The sequence below is a fragment of the Rhinopithecus bieti genome, unplaced genomic scaffold (genome assembly GCF_001698545.2).
Source record: "Rhinopithecus bieti isolate Rb0 unplaced genomic scaffold, ASM169854v2 scaffold_81659, whole genome shotgun sequence".
NCBI classification, from domain to species: domain Eukaryota; kingdom Metazoa; phylum Chordata; class Mammalia; order Primates; family Cercopithecidae; genus Rhinopithecus; species Rhinopithecus bieti.
In genome coordinates, this window is record NW_016837762.1 from 568334 (window position 1) to 591306 (window position 22973).

The following is a 22973-nucleotide window of genomic DNA, read 5'->3' on the forward strand; positions in this document are numbered from 1 at the left end:
TAAAAAAGGATGAGTTCGTGTCCTTTGTAGGGACATGGATGCAGCTGGAAACCATCATTCTCAGCAAACTATCGCAAGAACAGAAAACCAAATACCGCATGTTCTCACTCATAGGTGGGAACTGAACAATGAGATCACTTGGACACAGGAAGGGGATCATCACACACTGGGTCCTATTGTGGCGGGGGGGGGGGGGGGGTAGGATTAGGAGATATACCTAATGTAAAAGACGAGTTAATGGGTGCAGCACACCAACATGGCACATGTATACATATGTAACAAAGCTGCAAGTTGTGCACATGTACCCTAGAACTTAAAGTATAATTTAAAAAATAAATAAACAAATAAAATAAGTGCTCAATAAAATGACATCATCATAATAAAAAAACAAAAACAAACAAAAAAACAAAGCCCAGTCATTCCAGTGGGCCTGGATCACAGTGTATGAGGGTGGGGTGGGAGGTAAGAAGTATTATAATGTTCACCCCAGCACTTGGACTTTATTCTATGAGCAATGGAGACCAACGGACACTTTTGTCCTGCTGAATTTGAAAGGTTAGGGTGTAAAATTGGGATGTGCAGGTAGCAGTAATAGATTGGAGGCTGTTCACCAAGTGAACAACTGTGACTATTAACATTTAATTAACTCTGTTCTTCACATGCAACTGGCTCTCCCCGCATGACCTCCCACAAAGCCCTCTTATGGCTTCTTGTCTCACCACCCAGCAAAGGCTTCCAAGTATTCAGCCCTGACCTGATCTCCTTCCTAATTTTCACTTTCATATCCTACATGGCCTGAGGAACATCTGTGCCTTGTGGAGACAGAACTGATAGGTTAAGAGGATGTTGTGAATGTTGTGTGGTATTTTGCAGCAAAACATTTGACACAGCCTCATGACTGACTGCACAGAAGGGACATAGGTTGTTACAGCTGTCTATCATCTGTGCATTCATCACTCTTTCATAAGGGCTATCAAAGTATCAGGCATCCTGCTTGGCACTGAGGAGTCAAGATGTATAAGACACAATTACTGTCTTGGATCAACTCCCAGGTAGCTCTGCTATAGGCTGGAACAGTAGGTTGATGACGGTTCCAAGGTACTTTACTGAGAGTTAGGTTAAAGCCCTGGGTGGTGGTCCCTAAATAGCTGTGATTTCTAGATCCCAGAAGGGGATTCAGATGAAATTCTGCTAAGGAAAGGTGATTTTCTCTGGTTGAAGTAGGGGTGTGTTCAGGGAACTTGGCCTTTCGGAGGAGACTCTTTCAGGAAATATCTCATGCTCCACAGAGCCCAGCATGACATTTTATGGCTAGGACCGTGGAATAGAATGGTGGTTCTAGCCAGATGTGTGTGCATCAGAATTACAGGGGAATTTTTACATAACATCCATCTATAGGTCTTAGCCTCTAGAGACAAAACAGTCCCGGGTGGAACCTGGGCATGTATATTTTGATTTTTTTATGCATACTCCTAGTGAAGAACCAATGTCTTGCTCGGGTGAAAGCAAGATACTCAGACTTAGTTTCTCTGTAGCTCCTGCTTTTTACTATTCCTGGTTGAACTGCACCACTACTCAGTTTCTGTTTTATAATACTGATTATAAAACATGGAGGGAAATAACTCTCTGTATTGAAATTAAAAGTTTTTATGGATAATTAACTATGTGTCCTAGACTCTGGCCTTGTCAAAAGGAGGATGTAAGAAGGCACTGTGTATTATACTTGGGAATGATAGAAGAGACTGACCTGGTATTTCCACCCGGAAGAGGGAAAGGATTTTAATTACAAATACAGGAATCCAGCAGATGGCATCAGAGAACACTATAAAAAAGAAACGATTTGCAACAGCCACCTCTCTTCCAAAATGATTCCTTACTTCTGTGGTCTGCAAGGCGGTTTTTTGAATGGAACAGAACATAGTAATATAGGAAAACACAATGATGAGAAAAGCCAGCAAGTTCACACCTGTTGGGAAAAGCACACTTTTAACATCTCAGGCATAAAAGTCAACAGTAAAATTACTGTGGTACAGGTTGAGTATCCCTTATCGAAAATGTTTGAAACCAGAAATGTTTTGGATTTTGGATTTTGGAATATTTGCACATTCATAATGATATATCTTGGAAATGGTTCCCAAGTCTAAACACAAAATTTATTTATGTTTCATATACATCTTATATACATAGTCTGAAAGTAATTTTGTACAATATTTTAAATAATTTTGTGCATGAAACAAAGTTTGTATACTTTGAACCATCAGAAAGCAAAAGCTTCAGGTGTTGAATTTTTCCACTTGTGGCATCATGTTGACACTCAAAAAGTTCCATATTTTGGAGCATTTCAAAGTTTGGATTTTCAGTTACAAATGCTTAACCTGTACTTAGATGTTAAATGCACTGCCTCTTCCACAGGCCCTGCTGGGAAGCATTCTTTTATATAAGCCCAGTGGTGTTAGGTAAAACCCAGGTTCAAGGAAATAAAAACAAAGACATTGGGTTGACCAGATGAAAAAGAGATTTCAAATACATGAACCCTTATGAGGAATTACAGACTTCTAAAATTCAGACCTAGGCGTATCATGAAGTAAACTCTAGCTCTTTTAAAGCATGAAAAGAAGCTATTTTTGTTTTTAGCTCTCTGCAAATTCAAACCTTAAGGGATTGATGTAATCTTACGCACATCTCAAAAAATAAAAACAACCCCACTTTATTATCCTATAAACATGAATAATAAAAGAATAAAAATAATTTTAAAAAATGAATAAAATAACCTTGGAATATATCATGAATATAATTGTCTGAGAAACATTATTCCTAATGTTTTGGTCTTAAGAATAATACGTAGAACAAAATGTATTTTGTTTATTTTCTTCATGTTTCTTATAGTAATTTAAACTACTGTGGTTCAGAAACTTTAGACTAATTTTATAATAAACAATAAGAAAAAAGTTAAATTCAGCTATGTGAATTACTCTTTTGGGCCCAAATGTATGCACAAGATTCCCACCCAACATCACTGTTGCCTTTCATGCTGACTTCTTAGTGACTCGGATTTGCTTTATTCTTGCTGTCGCTGAAATCCTGAGTGATCATCTCATTTTTCACAGTGAACATAAGACTTGCATATATTTTCAAAGTTGTTAAAAAATATGAATTTGAACCTAGACTGTATGTAAGATTGGTGAAGTCTAGAGTAAAAATACTTTAAATTCAAGGTGATCTGTTATTTTTATCCAAATCATTTTGTATTCAATGAAATCGCAGTATAACGCCATACGGTAAAATTTTATAAAACTGGTTTGTCTTAGGCCTCTTTTAAAAATATTTCGTTAAGCATAAAAAATAATCACTCTCTTAGAAGATGCTCCCCTGCCCCAAATTCTGATAGCAGACTTACAGAAAGGATCAAAAGTATATGTTCTAGGCTGGGCGTGGTGGCTCACACCTGTAATCCCAGCACTTTGGGAAGCTGGGGTGGGCAGATTGCTTGAGGTCAGGGGTTTGAGACCAGCCTGGCCAACATGGTGAAACTTGGACTACACTAAAAATACAAAAATTAGCCGGGCATAGTGGTGGGCACCTGTAATCCCAGCTACTTGGGAGTCTGAGGCGAGAGAATTGCTTGAACCTGGGAGATGGAGGTTGCAGTGAGCCAAGATGGCACCACTGCACTCCAGCCTGGGAGACAAGGCGAGAGTCTGTCTCAAAAAAAAAAAAAAGTGTATGCTCTAAATGCATGATAGTAATATAAGAAATATGTTAACAATAGGGGAAACTTGATGGGGCATATGTAGAAAATTGTACTATCTCTGCACCTTTCCTAAAATGAAAATTATTTTCAAATAAAAAATTAATTAAAAATTATGTATTCTTATATTCTTCAAACAGAAAAAAAAATTGTACTTTAGAGCTCTAGGACTCTTCCTCTCGTATGCAAATTGATGATGATGATGATTTTGTGTGTGTGTGTGTGTGTGTGTGTGTGTGTTTGTGACTATCTCTTTATCTATCTGGAATATATCCCAGATACTTAACCCCTTTGGGCCGAGCTCTATGCCCGCATGATATGCTCCACCAAAATGAGTTTCTTGAGCCCTTCATCTTACTCTGTTCCCTGGCTTTGGGCCTGGGAATCCACTATGTCTTCCTGGAACACAGACCCCACCTCACCCTCCTCTGCCTTCACTTGGCTGATGCCTCCTCATCCTTTGGGCCTCAGTTTGAATTCATTTCTTTTGGGAAGCCTTCCCTGTTCCTCAGATCTGGGGCTCCTAGAACATTCTGTACTCTTTCGTCATGGCATTTATCAGCCTGTGTGTGATGTGAGGACATGTTGACTTGTCTGCCTCCTCCTCTGTGGTCTGTAAGGCCTTTGAGGCTGGATCTGTTGTATCTCCAGTACCCAATATAGTATATAGTGCACAGCCTATAGTAAGTGCTGAATAAATGCCTGTTGAAACAATGCATGTCATGGTGTGTGTGTGTGTGTGTGTGTGTGTGTGTGTGTGTGGTGTGTTTCTGGAAGAGTCTCTATTAAGGGCACCTATGTTAGGAGTAATGAGGAAATGAATGATAAGGAAATATAAGAAAATACAAAGAACAGCCTATAATACTCTGGATCCTGGGAATGACGTATCTATAACCAAATAACTACCAAATAGGGTAGTGTGTGATGGGTATTACTAAAGTGGAGTAAACTAAATGTTTTGTTTTTCAGAGGAGGAAGAGAAGTAGATGGAGAAGAACTGGGCATGATGGTTAGGGTCATGTCATGAGGAGTTCTAACTGACTAATTTAAACTTGACCTTGATAGTACTAGGGAGTCATTGAAGGTCTCTGAGTGGAGGTGTACACAGTGCTTTTGATAGAGAATATAACAATGGTAGTGAACAGATAAATGAGAAGAAGGGGAACCCAGAGGTTACGAGACCAGTAAGGGCTAAGGTAATAATTCAGGGTTGAGGTAGTAAAGTGTCTAACTAAGGCAACAGCAGTGGGTAGAGACTGGAAGGAGCAGCAGCAAAAGCAAATTTTGAAGAAAAAGAAAGGACAGGAGAGCTTGTTGGCTCCTTGGATGGGAAGAAAAGATTAGGAGAGTCAAAAGAAGATCACCCCAAAGAGAGGACATGGGAAAAGCCTTAATTTTAAGCAGGAGGGATACATATTAGAAAATAGAAAAATAGTGTTTTTAACTTTAAAGGGCTAAACTTGTCTTTCATTTATAAAGAACACAGAAATCTTCTTTTCCAAGTATTAGGAGGAACTGAGAGAACTGGAAAGAAAAGAGCTTTATTAAGCATCCTTACATTGCTGACTCAAGAGCTGCATTTAACAAAGGCAATAAACCTTCCTGGTATTTCCATTCAGGTATCTCTTACTTGTCAGTTTCCTGAGTTTTATTATTATTTATTTAACTCATAACTAGATTGTAAAAAAAAGAGTTTAAATAACTTGGTAGGTTTATAGGATGAGGCAGTAAACTGGAATTCCTCCAGCTTATAGTCGTTTCATATAAACATGAAATCAAAGGATCTTATGGATAATAAAAAGATAATCCAGAGATCCTGGTAGTATGTCTTTATTTTCCACACTAAATATTGTCTAATAAAAGTTTAATAAAACGTCAATAAATGCAATAGTAAAACTTTTTTTTTTTAAAGAAGGACACAGTCTTGACTATATTACCTCACTTTCTGAAATAAACAAATCCACCTTTGCTGAAATTTAAAGTATTTCTAGCAAAATTATGTTTTCCAGGAAATGAAAAAATATAATTTACCTAGAAAAATTCCAAGAGAATACCCTTCACTTCCAACATCTTCTGTTTGGTCATAATAAAGTGGGAAACATACTCCATTTTTCCCATAAAAATTTCTAAAATACTCCTCATTCCAAAATGGAATTACAGCTATTAAAAATCCTGCCATCCAGATGCAAATGAGGATGACTGAGGTCTGCCGTTTTCCAGGCCGAATGTTGTTGAAGGGGAAGACAATGACCAGGAACTTCTCCAAAGTCAAGTAGGTCAGTAGCAGGACAGAGACTTCGGTGGACAGCATGGCCAGGAACCCCAGGAGGCGGCACTGCACGCTCTCCATCCACAGCAAGGCATACTTCTGATACTGCCCTCGGTATTTTATATCAAAAAAGCCGACAAAGAACAAGTAAACACCCATCAGGCAGTCAGCACCTGTGAAAGAATCGAAACAGAAATGTCATCAGTTTCAAATGCCTCTGTTTTAGTTTTCTTTTAAGTCTATTTCCAGCATTTTAATTGTCTAATTAGATCTAGTTCCCTTCATCTTATATCAAATGAACTAATGTAAACATCTACCAGAGTACCAAGAAACGAGTGGACTTAAAAATCTGTAATATTTCTAAAGTATTACACTATGTTTTTATTTTGTAGTTTAAAAAAATGGGAACAGGAATTTTCTGGAAGGAGGAAGGACTAGTTGTTAAACAGTTAACTTATATTATCTTCATAGTTAATAAAGGGAATAATTTTCTGGGCTTAATGAGCATAGGTATCATTGTAATTGAAGTTGACCTTAGTTTTATCACCCACAAAACTTTATAATCTGTCACTTGACTCATTGGTTCCCTTTTAGCGCATTCCCAAGACATATTCCTGAGAGCAGGCCACTGTAAGGTCGTGCAACCTAAAACAAAGCCACAAAGAGCCGGAACTTTTATATTTAGAAAAAAAAAATGTGCCCAGGATGTATAATTCACATTAAATGCCATTTGTTGAAAGCCAATAAATATGTGTGTGTGTGTATGTGTGTATATATATATATATATATACACACACACACACATATATATATATGTCTAGTGCACAGCTCACAGAAGATACCCTAAATCTACCTGTATTGGAAACATACTTACAACAAAGGATTTTGATGGACATAGCGTGAGTTGTATTTTCAGCTTTAATGAAAGATCTCATGCCAATGACAAAAAGATTTCCAAAGCAGGTAATGAAAGCTATAACCCAGACAAATATTCTGAGGATATTGTTAGCCAAGAGGTCCTCAAATGAAGAAATGCCGTCCGTCAAGGGCATACATATTCGGACATGGGGAGCATAGGAGCAGTATCGAAAGTTTTTGAAATAACTAAAGTCAAAGAGAAAAAAAGTGTCACTTTGCAGCAATGATACAGAAACTACAGTTGCAATCCTATTGGGGCTGCAACTCCATGCTAGGTATACAACTTCACTAGGTTTGTTTATTTTTGTTTAGTAGTGTTTATGTAATTAAAGAGTTCTTCATGAAATACTAGGCAGTATCCTTTTAAAGATGAGGAACCTAAAGGACATAGGAATTCAGTAACTTGGATGAGGAGAGTTCGGGAGGAGATGAAAATTTGAAATCTCAGGGGCTGTATGTTCCCTGGTCACATTGGTTTATTGATTATTCTGTAAAGTATTATGAAAAGTGGATTATCATTGTCAAAGTGATCTCCAGCAAACTTTCAGGGGCTTGGGCTTGGGATGGGAGAAGCCTATTGTCACTCACCAAGAACATTTCTGTCTTGTCCTGAGTTTTAAACACCAAGGTCTACTCACTTTAACTAGCTCCCTCTTCCCTGACACGGGCAGGAAGGGAGGACCTCTGACACTAGGAAAATGCATTCTCACTGGATCTGGGAAGAGAAGCAGCTGCCTTAAACACAGATTTCTTAGCAGGGTCTGGAAGGACTTAATTTTTATGGGAAAATAAGTTTGTGGTCAATGGAGTTGGGATCTGGGCACAAGGCATCTGGAAGTGCTGGAATTGGTGAGGTCATTTGGCTGTCGCCATCCCTCAAACCTGTGTGTTTAGAATTTTCTCTCATAAAACTTATTCTATTTTTATTTGTTTGCTACTTCTTTCAGTTCACTTTTCTGCTCTTTGCTGTCAGTCTAATTCATTTTTTGGTCATTTCTCAATTCAGTTTCTAGACCAAGGCAGCCTGGCATCAGACCCCTGGCTGCCTGCACCACCTCACCTCTTACCCTGCAATGCTTACTCCACCCAGACACACACCCTCAGACAAGCCATGCTCATGCCCTACTCAGAGCTTTGCTTTTGCTTAAGCCCCTGCCTGGAAGATTCTTCCGCTGGATACTGCCAGGGCTGCTTTCTACCTCTGCTCAGGTCTGCTCAAAGGTCACCTCATTCCAACTTCCATCCACCCCACCTCAGTGGTAATCCTGAACCCTCCTTCTATTCCTTACATTGCTTTATTTAAATTTGTAGCACTTAATTGACTATTTACTCGCTTGCTCCTTTACTCTCTGGTTCCCAAAGCTAAATGGAAGCTCTCAGGCACAGACATCCTCTCTTTTGTTCATCATTGTGTCCCTGGTGTCTAAAGCAGTGCCTGGCACATGTAGGTACTCAATAAATACTTCTTGGATCAGCAAGTGGATGATGAATAATTGAGCACTGAGTGTGTCAGGAAGAGAAACAGGAGGCAATTCTTGCCTTCGAGTAGCTTACAATTCAGCTTCCTAATATCTGGCATCCAATTAAAGGAACCTGACCTATAACAAACTCTCTTTTCTTTTCCTTCCCTGGAGTTCCTGGCACACACTTGGCTTGACTTCTTGGTCCTTTTAGGATTCCATTATGTCTGCTATCTTCAGATAGGTTCAGGGCCACCTTGCGCTGTGACCACACTACTTGTTGCCAGGTGAAAGGGATGGGGGTGACAAGGTGGGGATGTTTCAATAAATAAAGGACAAGGAATATGAAAGCAAAGTAAGTAGGTTATTTAGTAGGGAAGTAACTAAGCTAATGTGTTTTCTCTTAATTGTTGAGCCCTTCTTGACCTTAGCCTGAGGTCTATATTTAACACAGCAGTTTCTCCATCAAGTTCTAAATAGGTTGAATTTCTCTATTCTAAGAAGACCTCATGTTCTGCCTACAACAAGTAAATGATATCCTCATTAAATATTTATCTAATAGTGCCACAGAAGAATAAGAACAAAACCATGTGGAAATGCATCAAATACTTGTCTTTTAGTAATCACACCTACTGCACAGACATAAACAAAATGTTCTCCTAAAAGCACCTTCACAGCAACCATTTCATCCACTTGCTGCACCCAACTTGTAATCTTACATTGAATCCTCCCTATTTTTGTAGATAACAATGGTTAATTTTTGAAATCATGAACACACAGATTACACAGTTGATAAAGAAATAATTATGAACACATATATTCACACAACTTACACAGTGCACTTTAGCCAAATATGCTAAAGTGACTTATCAAAAACTACTATAAAGATTAATTACCTCCATTTTGTAGTGCACTTAGTAACAGTAACAACACCTGGAATTTATATAGCACCTTTCTTCCTAAGGGCTCAAATCTTAGAGCAGCCGACTGCTCATTCATGTGAGGTGAATTAATGTTTCCAGGTCGCCTGAGTACCATTTAGCCAGTGACTTCATCTTGTGTAATATGTGGCATTCTGGCACCCTGATCTCTTATTGGACCTCAATTGGATAAACAGCGTGTTTCCAGAGAGAAGGGTCATTCATGTCGGCACATCATAATATTGAACTCTATTTGAACAGGGACCAAAGGTGACAAAATTAAAAAGTTCTCAATAAAACGACTTTTGTTGCATAGAAACACATTGCAGTGATACATTAGACAGTTTACAGGAGATAATTTGAAACATTTTACCATGCTTCCTCCTCCATTTTTTATACATACATACATGTGAGAAAGATTCTTCATGGGTTGAAACATTCGTGTGTTTATATTTGGAATCTCTATCCTTTCCAGGTCTCTGGAAAATACACACAACAGGTTCAATGGTGTTGAGCTGAAAGGCTTTAATAATCGCATTCTTCATCAGATCCAAAATATAATGCTTCAAGATCTATGTTACCAAGGCAAATGAGGGTGAACGTTTTACAGTACACTGTCTTAGAAAATGGCTATTTCTGTTTATGCCTCCTGTAGTTTGGTAATGATTGTGTCACTTCACATGCAGAATTACATTCTTATACAACACATTCATTCGTTTCTTTGATTTAAGAATGACAGTGGTGATTTGGGTGATTATGATGTTGGCTCTTTAGTTTGATTTTATTAATATAAGTAATGCCATAGGAATTAGAGATGATATTTCCAACCTGAGAGCATCACTGAAGTGAGTTTTGTGAGAATCTGGATTTAAACATGATCATTTCTTCCTGGCCTATATGTCTTTAGGATGGAAAAACACGAAGGTAGCAAGAGGAACTCCAGTTCAGAAGTTTTCTAAGACACCAGTGGTATGTCTTAGAATTCCTTTAATTAAATTTAACGTAAATTTAATTAAATTCCTTTAAATCCTTCAGGCCCCATAAAATGTCCTCAAAGGGATCCAAGGATCACTCCTGTTCTCTTAGTTGACCTCAATGCTTGCTTCTACAAATGTGGACACTTTGAAGATCTCTTTAGGATGGTATGAATTAAGAGCTGCCATGTTCTCAGGAAGCAGATGGAGAGAGGACAATCTAAAAAGACAGAGGCCTTTTGCTTTTAATGTTTGTTTTGAAATATGTCTGATTCTCACTTGGTTTCTTTTTGACTAATCCGAATAAGGATTTCTCAACATGGTTCTGAGTTTTCCTTTGCCCAAGGAGTCCTTGCTTTTTGGAAGTCAGAAATGAAATCTGGGAGAGCTGTTATACTACTAAGTCATTGCATGGCCCCTCTAGCAGGAGACTCTAAGCCCTTTCTAAAGGTTTAATTTTCCTTCTTCTTCTTCTTTTTTTTTTTTCCTCTCTTGCTCTCTCCTTGGCTTATACAGTTTTAGCTTTATGTGGATTCTGTGATTATTTGATTAATAACCTATAACATCCTAAAGAGCAGAGGCCACTGTACCCCGAGTGCTAAGACAGTGCTTTATGTAAGTCAGTGGCTAAGACATGTTTGTGAAATAAATGGGTAAATGAATCTTAGGTAAAAAAAGAAAGACCAGGCAGGTGCGGTGGCTCACGCCTGTAATCCTAGCACTTTGGGAGGCCGAGGCAGGTGGATTGCCTGAGCTCAGGAGCTTGAGACCAGCCTGGGCAACACAATGAAACCCTATCTCTACTAAAATACAAAAAAAAGTAGCCTGGCATGGCGGCGTTTGCCTGTAATCCCAGCTACTTGGGAGGCTGAGGCAGGAGAATCACTTGAACCTGGGAAGGGAAGGTCGAGCTTGCGCCGTTGCACTCCTGCCTGCCAGGGCGAGACTCTGTCTCAAAAAAAAAAAAAAAAGACCCTAAAGAAGAAATGAATAAAGAAACAAAGTAGAAATGAATAAAGACAAGTATGTAATAAATAGTTGCTACTTTGACTTTCAGGAAGGCATTATGTAGTGACTTGGTAGTTTGGCTTTCAGAAATGCAGTATGTGGTAAGTAAAGGGAAGGATCATGCTGTCCACATCCTCAGGTCTGTCCTTATATTTTAAAAAATAAACATATATATTTAATATTATGGCTTCTTAAGAATAGGGACCAGATCTTTTTCATCAGTGGATGCTCACTAATATCTGGTGAGAGAGAAACCTAAATCTTGCATTAATTTCAGATAGAAAACTAGCAAGAATAAAAGAATGATATTAAGAATTGGTCTTTGGATGTAAAGGAAGAAATACTTTTGGCTGCAGTCAGGCAATGTAGTCTGCTGTCTGTGTGAAAACAAACAACCTTTAGCCAGCAATTGCCATCCATTGGAAAGAAATCATGAAGTTCAAAGGAAAAGTGGCAGAGTTCTTGACACCATTGAAACTTAATATGGTAGAAATGTAGCCGGGTGCAGTGGCTCAAGCCTGTAATCCCAGCACTTTGGGAGCCTGAGACGGGCGAATCACGAGGTCAGGAGATCGAGACCATCCTGGCCAACATGGTGAAACCCCGTCTCTACTAAAAAAATACAAAAAAACAACTAGCTGGGCGCGGTGGCAGGCACCTGTAGTCCCCGCTACTCGGGAGGCTGAGGCAGGAGAATGGCGTGAACCCGGGAGGTGGAGCTTGCAGTAAGCTGAGATCCGGCCACTGCACTCCAGCCTGGGCGACAGAGCGAGACTCTGTCTCAAAAAAAAGAAATGTAAAAATACTGTACATAATTTTCTGAATGTTCATATTTGTGGGATAGCTTTTTAAAAACTTATTTAAAAGTAAAACAATGCACTGTAGACTAATATCAAGTAGATTCTTGTAGGAAAGGGCAAAGGGGAAAAGCAGGCAAGTCTTACATAATCTGTTTTAACCAAACTTTTAGAAACAAAACTATTGCAAGTTTAATTCTTTGTGAAAACTATAGAAAGAGATTTTGCCACATGAACCCAGTTTTCAAGAAAACTTCCTCAAGTACAGAAATGGACTTCATATATGTTGAATGGTAAATAATGAGGCTTATTTGTCATTCAGTATGTACTTCACGGGATCAGTGATATTCGCAATTGTCTGAAATGCATGCTCCTATGTGCAAAATGCCCATTTAAAAATAAATGTGTCTCTAAGCACATCCACTAAAATTATAATCAATATAATTGTAATATTTCACTTACAGAGACTGAAGTTGTTTAAGACTTTCAAACTGGTTCTTGTGAAGATACATAAGAGGATTGGATGACAGGTTCCTTTTTTTTTTTTTTTTACCATTAGATGAGAGAGGAAAAGAAGTTTAAAGGTATTATTATTTTGGAAGCTCAAAATGTTGCCTTTTAAACCTGATTTTGATGAGAAAAAACTTACAGTTTTGTAGAAGCTTCAAGTCTTTAAAAGGTGAGGTGATAGCTCCATTATCATATTGCCAGACAGATCCCTGTTGACGACAATGAAAACCCAAAGCAATTACTTTGGAAGAAAATGACAGACTTATTACTCCTCACAATTATCGTCATCCCTTTTGATGTAACAGAAAATATGAATCCAATTTAACCAACCTGATAACTTGTTACACAACAGGGCCGTATGAGTCAGCCAAATGGATACGGTTTCCAACACTTAACAGATATGCAACATTTTGCTCATCCAGTTCCCATCTGGAATTTCCTTTTACCCCCTCTCCAACACATTCCCAGCCTGGCTTTCATATCTGCTTTGGTTAATTTCCCCTACTCTAGGTATTCTTTGTACACTTCTACTCTTCATGCTTCTGTGATTGCTACTTGCTTCATATACATGGTCTCTTGTTTATCCAACTACACTTTTCAAGGTCAAGTCTTGCATCTTTGATTTATTTTGCATTCCAACCAAGACAATATTGTCCACTCAGCATCTGCCCAGATAATCTAGAGTAAGTTCACACACTTTTAATATGTTCTTATACAGGACTATTTTTGCAGAAGAAATTGTGAATTTAGAATTAAATATAATAGGAGTGTCCAATCCAGACAGAATCCTAAGAAAGCGACTCTATAAAATGTGGAAAAGAGACCTGTTAAAATCAGAGGAAATGAATCTTTAAGAGTCCAGAGTATTTTTCTGAGCCAGAGAAGATGTTAAAGATAAAACAGATATACAGTTGCCTAAGAGTCAAAAAAAAAAAAGATCTCTTTTGGTACTCTGGAACTGCTGATGTATATGTGGGAGTTACAAATAACTATGACTTAGTTTCTTTCTGTAAAGAAACTTCCATTAAGAGTAGCAACTAGATAAAAACAAGGAAAGAATCAAACAGGTGCTGTTATAGAGGTGCAGAGAAAACATAGAGGAAAGAATCATCAATCTTGGCCTGGGACGTTAGGAAGTGTTTGAAGAAAGCTTGATGATTTTAGGTGGGGTAAAACAAGAACACCTTCTCAGGTGGGTGTAAAAAATGATCTGAACCACAGATGCTTGGAATTCAGTGACACTTTCAGGAGTCAGGAAGTGATCCAACATGAGTAGAGGATGGAAGATGCAGGGAGAGGTAGAGGACGTCATGGAGAGTGTGTGGAGACAAGATAGGCAGGCCATGCATGAACTTCAAGGCAGTAGTTTTCATAGTACAGTCCAAGCATGCAAGTCCCCAAGGATGCTTATAAAAAGAGCACATCGCCAGGGCCCACCCCAGAGCTGTCACATCAGACTTTCTGGGAGGGAGCCGAGTAACATGCATTTAAGCCAACATCCCATGTGATTCTTCGGCACATTAGTGTTTGAGAACTATGTCAAGGACTTTGCTAAATGCCAGGCAACAAGGAGTGAGAACATTAACTAGGGCAATGGCATCATTTGCTCCGGGTTATGGAATGATTATTCTGTCAGAAGCATGAAAGACAGGCAACAAGGCCTGGGAGTTAGGGGAGGAAGACCAGGCAGGAACTTCTACAAGGACCAGGTGAGAGCAAATGAGGGTTGAGGGGGACAGCGGCAGGGCTCAGGGTCTGGCTGAACATGTGTTAAGAGAAAGCTGGAGGGAAATGGAATGGTCTTCAAGCCTGGCTGCCAGGAAGGAGGCACTGAGATGGCAAGTCCAGGTGAAGAAGATGGCCATCGGGTCAGGGTCTCTTGTTAGTTTTGTTTCAAACAAGTTGCTTTTGAGGTGCTGTCGTGACACCAAAGTCTGAGGTCCTGCCAAGTGAGATGTCTCATCTGGTCCTCCAGATAAGAGGAGCACACCTAGATCACAGCACAGAAGGGAGACCACAGGTGCGCCCAGGCCAGAGAGAGCCTGACAATAAAGCAATATGATGATGATCTCATGCACCTAGAAAATGCCTTTCAAAGGGCTACCCAGAAAAATAAAGCACACTCTTTTGGAGGAAAGGACTTCAGAGGCCTCAAGTACTTGTGCTTATTCCTCCCTTATGGGTTTGTTGTCATGAAGGCACAGTAAAATTATTTAACATTTGTAAACTCAAGACATATGAATGCCTTGTTCAAGTTAAGCCTACCAGCTTCTGAATTTCTTTTAGCTTTCTGAGGCTAAGTGAATTGCAATGGATCGCTATAGATCTTAATAGCAAGCTGGCATCTCTTAAGTGGGCTCTTATTTTTGCTGTGCCTCTGCCTATATGTAGGATGAGAAGAGGGTTAGAAAAAGTTTAAAAATATGAGCTCTGTACCACTGTTTCCTTAAGTTTATATATAAAATACCCCTGTGGGTCAGGCATGGTGGCTCATGCTTGTAATCCTAGCAGTTTGGGAGGCCGAGGCAGGTGGATCACTTGAGGCTAGGAGTTCAAGACCAGCCTGGCCAACATGGTGAAACCCTGTCTTTACTAAAAATACAAAAATACAAAATAAAAAATTAGCCGGGCGTGGTGGCGGGTGCCTGGAATCTCAGCTACTCAGGAGGCTGAGGCAGGAGGATCACTTGAACCCACGAGGCAGAGGTTGCAGTGAGTGGAGATCGCACTATTGCACTCCAGCCTAGGCGACAAGAGCAAAAAACTCCATCTCAAAACAAAACAAAACAAAACAAACAAACAAACCAAAAAACCCCTCTGTTTGTACTGGGTTATTCCTCCACCCCACCGTGCAACCCAAGTCCACAGTCACCCTCCACAGCCTGGGCAGGAATGCTCTGGGAGGAAGTCTTTTCCAAGTGAGCTGCCTTTACATTTTTGCCATAAAATGACTATACTTTCAGTTCTTTCAGTTCTAATGAAGTACCTTGCACATACCAGGCACTTCATAAATATGTGTGGATTTGATGCTCATTAATTACATTGAATTACCTTAATGATTCATGAGTTATTTTTTAGATTACTCCCATTGAGTTATTTTCTCTAATCCTTTCTGGATTTCAAAATAGTGTGTAAAGAATGGGGAGAGGTTAATTCAGAAATTAATTTCCATTTTAAGGCCTCAATCAGAAACGTGAGTTTTCTATCCTAATCACTGCTATGTGTAATGTAACAGACTTAATTTTAACTTCCATTGATACACAATTATGTGGGGAGCAATGACTTAATAGCAAGATAAACGATTTTAAAAGGCTTAGGTCCATAAAACAAATATTTGAACAGAAAAAATTCACATGAGCTCCCTGAATATTTTTTCAGTGAGCCTAACCCTCATTCTCAACATTGGGATTTGCTTCACCTGCTATATAAGTCATAATTTCTCAAGGAGTAGTAAGCATCTTTGTTCCTTTGTTCAGTTATAACAAATTAATATTATTTCACTTAGTCAGTTATTTATTATCACACATTTATTGGGAATTAACTATACTCCAGCCAGTAGAAAGAAATGATCCCTGTGTTTAAGAAGCCATGAAAAACTCATTTAGTCCCAAACACACGTAAGTAAGAAATCACCCAAAGAAAACAAGTAGAGTAACTATGTTAGGCTAAATCCGTATTAAGCCCACTGTCTGATTTGAATGTGCTTTGGACTTCAGGATAATGTTGGTTTTCTTAATTGATTTTTAATATCCAATAGTCTACAGGATTTTGATTGCTACTAGTGGCAAAGCAGTCTCACTAGTCATTTAAATTTATAATCTCGGAAGAAGCAATCATATTTTCCTAGTAGACGACGCTACTTACAGTTCTCCTAAATTTTTTAATGAAGAAAATGTCTTCTCTGGAACAAAACCAATTTGATTTCTAGGCAGAAACCTGTAAGACATGGCGAGAATCAGCATGTGGGTTTGCGTCTGCTGTAGTAATCAGTTCTCATTGGGAGAGGCCACTGATCCAGGCAGAATTTTATAAGCTTCCCTTGAAGTCTTCAAGGGAAGGGTCTTTTAGAGTGGAACCTAAGGCGGGACTTTCTCACCGTGGACATCCCCATGTTCTCTTCAGGAAGTGCTGTCACGAGCAATTTGAGGTCCTGAGTGCGGTCTAGAAAGCTGCACTTTGTTTGGATCTAATTATTTTAGAAAATGTCTCTTTTAATTTTCCTTTTCCATTCTTTTTTCCAATCAGCCATCCAATCAACAAACATTACTAAGTGCTTACTAAATGTGGAAAACTATCATTAAAACAAAACCAAAACACTCATGTTTCAAAGCTTTCCAGCATGAATGCACTGATTGACCAAACCATCTGCCTTCCTGCCCCCATAAAAACAGAAACAGCGATCAGAATCATGAGGCAGAATCTTTGGCCAATCAGAATGCATTCGATGTTTTTCCTTTTAGATGAAATTATGATTTTTTTTTTCTTTAGGGAGAAAGACATCAAATGCTAAGAGTCATTGGCTAATCATTGTACAGCTAACCACTTTCACATACATTATTTCACTTCCTTGGTGACCACGGGGTTAGGAAACTGGAACTTTCAGGTCCCAGTTCAGCTGAGAAGGTGCACAGAAATAAGGAAGGCACATGATGTCCCTAAAGGGTGGGCACCTTAACTTGAGGCTCAGCCCCAACATCCAAATCAATAAATCGGTGTGTGCATTTTCTAGCACTGCAGTGTCAGACCAAGGCTGTAAACAAAACGCTACTTTAAAATTCTTTGTCAATGTTTTCTTTTTAACTTCCAAATATATAGGGTTTCCCCTCATTTAGTGAAGTCCATTGTATACTTACAGCACTGTGAGCGAATTGCACGACAGAAACGTAGAATTTGTGAGATACTTTATTCGATTGCCTTCCAAATCCCTGGAAGTCATGGAGGAAAGATATTTTTAATTTTTTTTTTTGTACAAATCATTTGCTTAGAGATACTTTTTAAAACAGTTCTCAAGTTTATTTTTACTTCATTCTAGTTGTTACTATGCTTTCCTCCTAACTATTGCAAGGTTAGTACTACTATTGTAGTATTGCAAGGTTAGTACTAATATTACAAGCATAACTAATATTATGCTTCTTTCCCCCTTCCAACTAATGTTAATAAAATTGAGGAAAGGGCAGCCTAACATTTAGTGTCTTTCTGTGCTGAACACTATGCTATTAATTATAATATTGCCCAACCCATCATAAACTACCATTGATTGGGCTTTTATGGTGCCAGGTGCTGTTCTACATGCATCACACAGCACTCCTGCCAAATTGCTGTTATTACCCCCCATTTAACATAAGAGAAATCCGAGGCTCTTGGTGATTTACTTTCCTTCTGGTCACACAGCTAGTAAGTGGTAGAAATGACCCAGCCCAGATCTGTCAGAATCTAAAGCCTAGACACTTAACTACCATGTCTGTGGCGTCATTGATCATTACATCCTCACATTCCCTCCAACATCAGGTAGACGTTTCTGTCTCTGTTTTGCTGAAGGAGAATCTCGGGCCAAAGTTATCCTGTGCATACTGAACACCAGAGTCAGGATGGGAATCCTTATCTGTGTGATGCCAAAGTGCAGGCTCTTTCTGTGATTCCTCAAGGACGCTAATGCCAAGGGCAACGCTGCTCAAAATGGCATGGACGCAGCCTCAGCGCTGCCTGGAACTTGCTAGAAATGCAGATTCTTGCCCTAGACCGACTGAATCAGAAACTCTAGCACTGAAGTCCAGCCATCTGTGTCTCAGCATGTCCACTCGTTGTTTACGATTTGTGCTGACGTTTGATAAGCACTGCTGGGGAGCTTCCATTCTGCCAGGTAATTCTACAGGTCAGTGGCATCCCACATACTCGGACAGCGCCCTTCGGAACACTCTGATATTCCTGCTTCAAGCAATGCAGAGAACTAAGAAACAGCCCATTTTTCTGCCAAGTCTCCTGATTTCTCTTCATAGTCAGCTTCTTACAGTCTTCCCCAAATATGGCAATAGCTATTTTTCTGCTTCTGAACTTTTCTCATAGTCACACTAAAATCACCAATCCCTTTGTCATTTTAAGAAAATCCCATTTTAAAACTATCTTGGAGATTTGTATAGGAACTTGAGATGTACATTTTTTCACACAATATACTATGATTAAAATAACAAACACCGTACTCTCCTAAAATCCAAATATTGTGAAATAGAATGGAAAAAATGTTTTTCATGATCTCAGAAGTAGGACACTTTGGGGTTGTGGGAGCAATTGTCCAACTTGATAGCAAGTAAGTGAAGAGGAAAACCCTCCCCAGAACAGGTTTTCTCCTGTCTGGCCTTTCTTCCTGTCTGGCTCTCAGCTTCCTACCCTCTGTGTTGAAAGGCTATCAATTGCAATCAGGCCGTCTTGCTACCTATGTATTTTTATTGCGTGTCTATTTTTTCCCACCTGTTTGTGGAAGCCCATTGTGAAAATGAGTGTCTCAGGAACCCTGAGCTCTGAGGCTGGTTCCTCACCTCCTGCTGACTGATGCCCCTTTTGGGGAGGGAGAGCACGCTAAGCCCCTGATATTTGTCTGCTACTTTTACTCTTTCCTGTGTGTCTCCCATTGTGTATATGCACGTGTTTAGTTTCTAAGTATTTCTTTTCACCTGTTCTTATTCTCATGCTGTTCAGGTCATTATTCCCATTTTTAATAGTGGCACACTTATGTGAGACCTCTATTGTTTTAGAAGCCTTTTGACAGCATATATTTAAATAAATACATAAAAATAAATATCAGAAAATAAACACAACACTACCTAATAGTATTGTAACAAGAGATTTTGAAGTTAGTTCAGATAGGATCAAAAGCTGAAGTACTAAAACTTTATCATCTTATGGGTCTTGAGTTCCATGATTTGACTGAGAAGAGTTCCAGCAGTGGTACCATCAGCATTTTCACAGAACAGAAAAGCAATGGACATGACAATCCTGGTTGCTGCAGAAGACCGTGAAGGTGTATGTGGCAGGGAATGGTGGGTAATGGTGGTGAAGCTATGATGTAAATTAAATGAATGTTTTAAACAGGTATTGGTTAAAAGCTAACAAGGAGTAGAAATGGTTTAGTACATCCATCCTAACAAAGGCTTATTGAGCGCCTATTATGTGCTTGTCGTTGTCCTGATGCTGGGGTAGGAAATCATATGATAGGTTTCTGCCTTCCCAGAATTTATGGAACAGTACAGAAGACATAAGCACCGAGGCGGGTGGATCACCTGAGGTCAGGGGTTGAAGACCAGCCTGGCCAATATGGTGAAACCCCATCTCTACTAAAAACATAAAAATTAGCCAGGCCTTGTGGTGCATGCCTGTAATCCCAGCTACCTGGGAGGCTGGGGCAGGAGAATCACTTGTTCCCAGGAGACAGAGCTTGCAGTGAGCTGAGATCACACCACTGCACTCCAGCCTAGGTAACAGAGTGAGACTCCATCTCAAAAAAAAAAAAAAAGACATAAACTCAATGACTATATGGTGGTAGTACCCTGAGATAGGGATGAGGTGTAGAAAATGGTCTGTGTGGTGGAGTTTTGTACATGATGCAATGGGTGGGAGCACATAGGCAGCTGCTGAAACTGGTTTGTGTGTCAGAAATGGCTTCCTGGAGGTGATGTTTAAGTTGTCTTTTGAAGGAAATGTTTAACTTATCCAAGAGAATAAGGAAGCAAGACTTTTTAAGTCCAAGGAGCAATATGCTTAGGGAATTGACTGTAGGAGCAGTAGTTTGATACATGCATAGGAGGGTCAGGGACAGCATCTGGATGGGGTAAGGAATGGAGAATGAGGGTCTTGGATGCTCAAAGGGAAGGTCAAACTTTACCCTCACCCTTTGGGAACCCTCAAATAATTTTGAAACTGGGAAGGTAATATGATCAGATTTTGGTTTGGGAAAGAAATTATAGGTGGACTTCCTAGGTAACCTTGAATTAACTTTATGGCTGGTTTCCTTAATCAGGGCAAACAAATTAATTCCTAAATAAATACTCACACCCAGTTGAGTTGGGGCATTTGGGCACACATCTGCTTGGGAAGAGCTTCTAAGTAGTTATTAACCATAGACCTTTACACAAAGAAAATATTAATTAGAAATAAAATGATATGACACTTTTAGGACAGTCTTTTTATTATTTTAAAATTTCAAAACTTGCATGCTAAAATTAATATCTTATGGTGAAGAACATATATAACTATTTCAAAATGGTCTTTAAAATATGTGTATGGCAAAGATTAGGGAGCAGATGTTGTCAAAGAAACTATGAATGCATAAGTATGATACATATCCTAGGAACAGATGTTACACAGTTTAATTTTATGAGATGAGACAAAAGTATATATTGGGTAATAATTTTGAAGTTCATGGTAATTTTCCTTGTAAACTTCAGGTTGTAAATTTCAGTGCTATACATCCAAAGTTTCTTCTTAAGGGCATCATTAATCATTTATAATATTAAAGGGCCACATTGGAAACTGCATTAAATTGGAGAAGTGACAGTAGGGGGAATTTGGGGAAAGAAAACAACTCATGAGCATGTTAAGCTGCACGATTAATTTATGATATTGTGATTCCTTTTGACAAATGGAAAAATAATGATGTTATATGATCAGTTGTAAAGGAACATAATAATCCCCTGCTGATAAATCATTCCAGTGTATTAATAAACAGTGAAAATATTATTGTGAGAACAGCTCTCTCGGTAGGACAAAGATTTTGAAAGTTTCAGTGAGTCTTGCTGGGCAAAGGCACATTTTCCTCCATTAAAAGTGGAGTTGGAAATGAACTCCTGGGAGATTCTAAGAAAATATAAAAGTAGTTAGGATATGAAAATTAATACTACCTTTGGTCAACCACTGCAGATAAAAACGTGCCTTAGTACTAAAGGAAATTAAAGGGGATAGAAAAATCAACTAGTAGGCTTAAAATATTCATCGTAATCTGGTCAGCTCTTCCCTTTGAGCTATGGCTAGAAAGTGTTATATTAACAATAACTGTGGCTGGAAACACAGGAGAAGTTTTGACTAATAAAAATTTTTGTGGGCTTGATTTTGTTAAAAGTTCTTTTTGTAAGCTAGTGCTAGATGTCATTGCAATGTATCGATAGACATACTGAAAGGTTGATGAATACTTACAGGAAAAACAAGGAATTTAATCCCGTAAACAAGCGCTGTGAAATTCTGGTTATTGGATTGTCATCTAGAATTCTGACAAAATGTATCAAGAAACATTTCCAATATTAGAGACATTTGTGAAATAAAACCTGCCTCCCCTCAACACCTGGCTTACTCCTTTGTGTGCTTCCATACTTGGCTCACCTGTCCCTTCCCTGAGAGCTTTTCCTTCCCTCTGTGGTTGGAGCAACTGTTTCCTCCAAATTCCTACAGCTTCCATCCCACTTATCAAGGTGGATCCTGATTGTTTTGCTTTCTCCCTGCTGCCTCCACCTCCTGCTGGACTTAACGACCCAGGTTGTATCTGTCGACTCTGGGTACCTGGGTCTGGCACAAACTCCATGTATTGAATGCATTTGGCCCCATAAATGTTCTAACCTACTGATTGACTGAGCTGAAGGATGAATGAAAATATAATTTTTAGGAAATCACAGAGGGTTCTTTGGTCTCATGGTGTTAAACTGATGTATTAAATAAGGTGTGTATAAATCAATGGATGGATGTCATGCTATCCATAAGGAGCTTTCTGGTTGAAAGAGTGAAACTATTTGCATATTCAAACCACTGTTTTAAACTATATTTTGTAGAAGAAATTAGAGTAAGGGGAAATAGGCCTCTATTCCTCTTGTTGCCTGTGAAACCAGGTTGTGTTTCCTCTTACTTGCAGTGGCTGGTGAGGGCAGGATTGGGAGAAGGGAGCCACATTGAGCACCGACTATATGCCAGGAGCTTTGCCTGTGGAACTGTTATGTGATATAATCCTCACAACATCCCTCTTGAAAAGGAATTATAGTTTACAGACGAAAATAAAGAGGTCTAGGAAAATTAAGAAAGTTGCCTGGGCTGGGCACGGTGGTTCATGCCTGTAATCTTAACACTGAGAGTATGAGGCAGGCAGATCGCTTGAGCTCAGGATTTGGAGACCATCCTGATCAACATGGTGAGACCCACCCCGTCTCTACTAAAAATACAAAACATTAGCTGGGTATAGTGGCTCACACGTGTAGTTCCAACTACTCGGGAGGCTGAGGTGGGAGGGTTGCTTGAGTCCTGGATATTGAGGCTGCAGTGAGTCAAGATTGTACCAGTGCACTCCAGCCTGCATGACAGAGTGACACCTTGTCTCAAAAAAAAAAAAAAAAAAAAA

General features: G+C 39.2%; 1 protein-coding gene across 1 annotated transcript in view; it reads right to left on the bottom strand.

Moving 5' to 3' along the window:
• The window catches only part of RXFP2 (relaxin family peptide receptor 2), a gene marked incomplete at its 5' end in the record, with an annotated part of 72151 nt that overhangs the window by 7516 nt on the left and 41662 nt on the right, over positions 1-22973 (bottom strand). The window contains 11 exon segments of the mRNA XM_017865869.1: positions 1748-1966; positions 5780-6190; positions 6892-7121; positions 9723-9794; positions 12557-12628; positions 12740-12773; positions 12776-12813; positions 16469-16540; positions 17458-17529; positions 20649-20720; positions 21788-21859. Of these exon segments, the coding sequence (XP_017721358.1) occupies positions 1748-1966; positions 5780-6190; positions 6892-7121; positions 9723-9794; positions 12557-12628; positions 12740-12773; positions 12776-12813; positions 16469-16540; positions 17458-17529; positions 20649-20720; positions 21788-21859 (1364 nt within the window).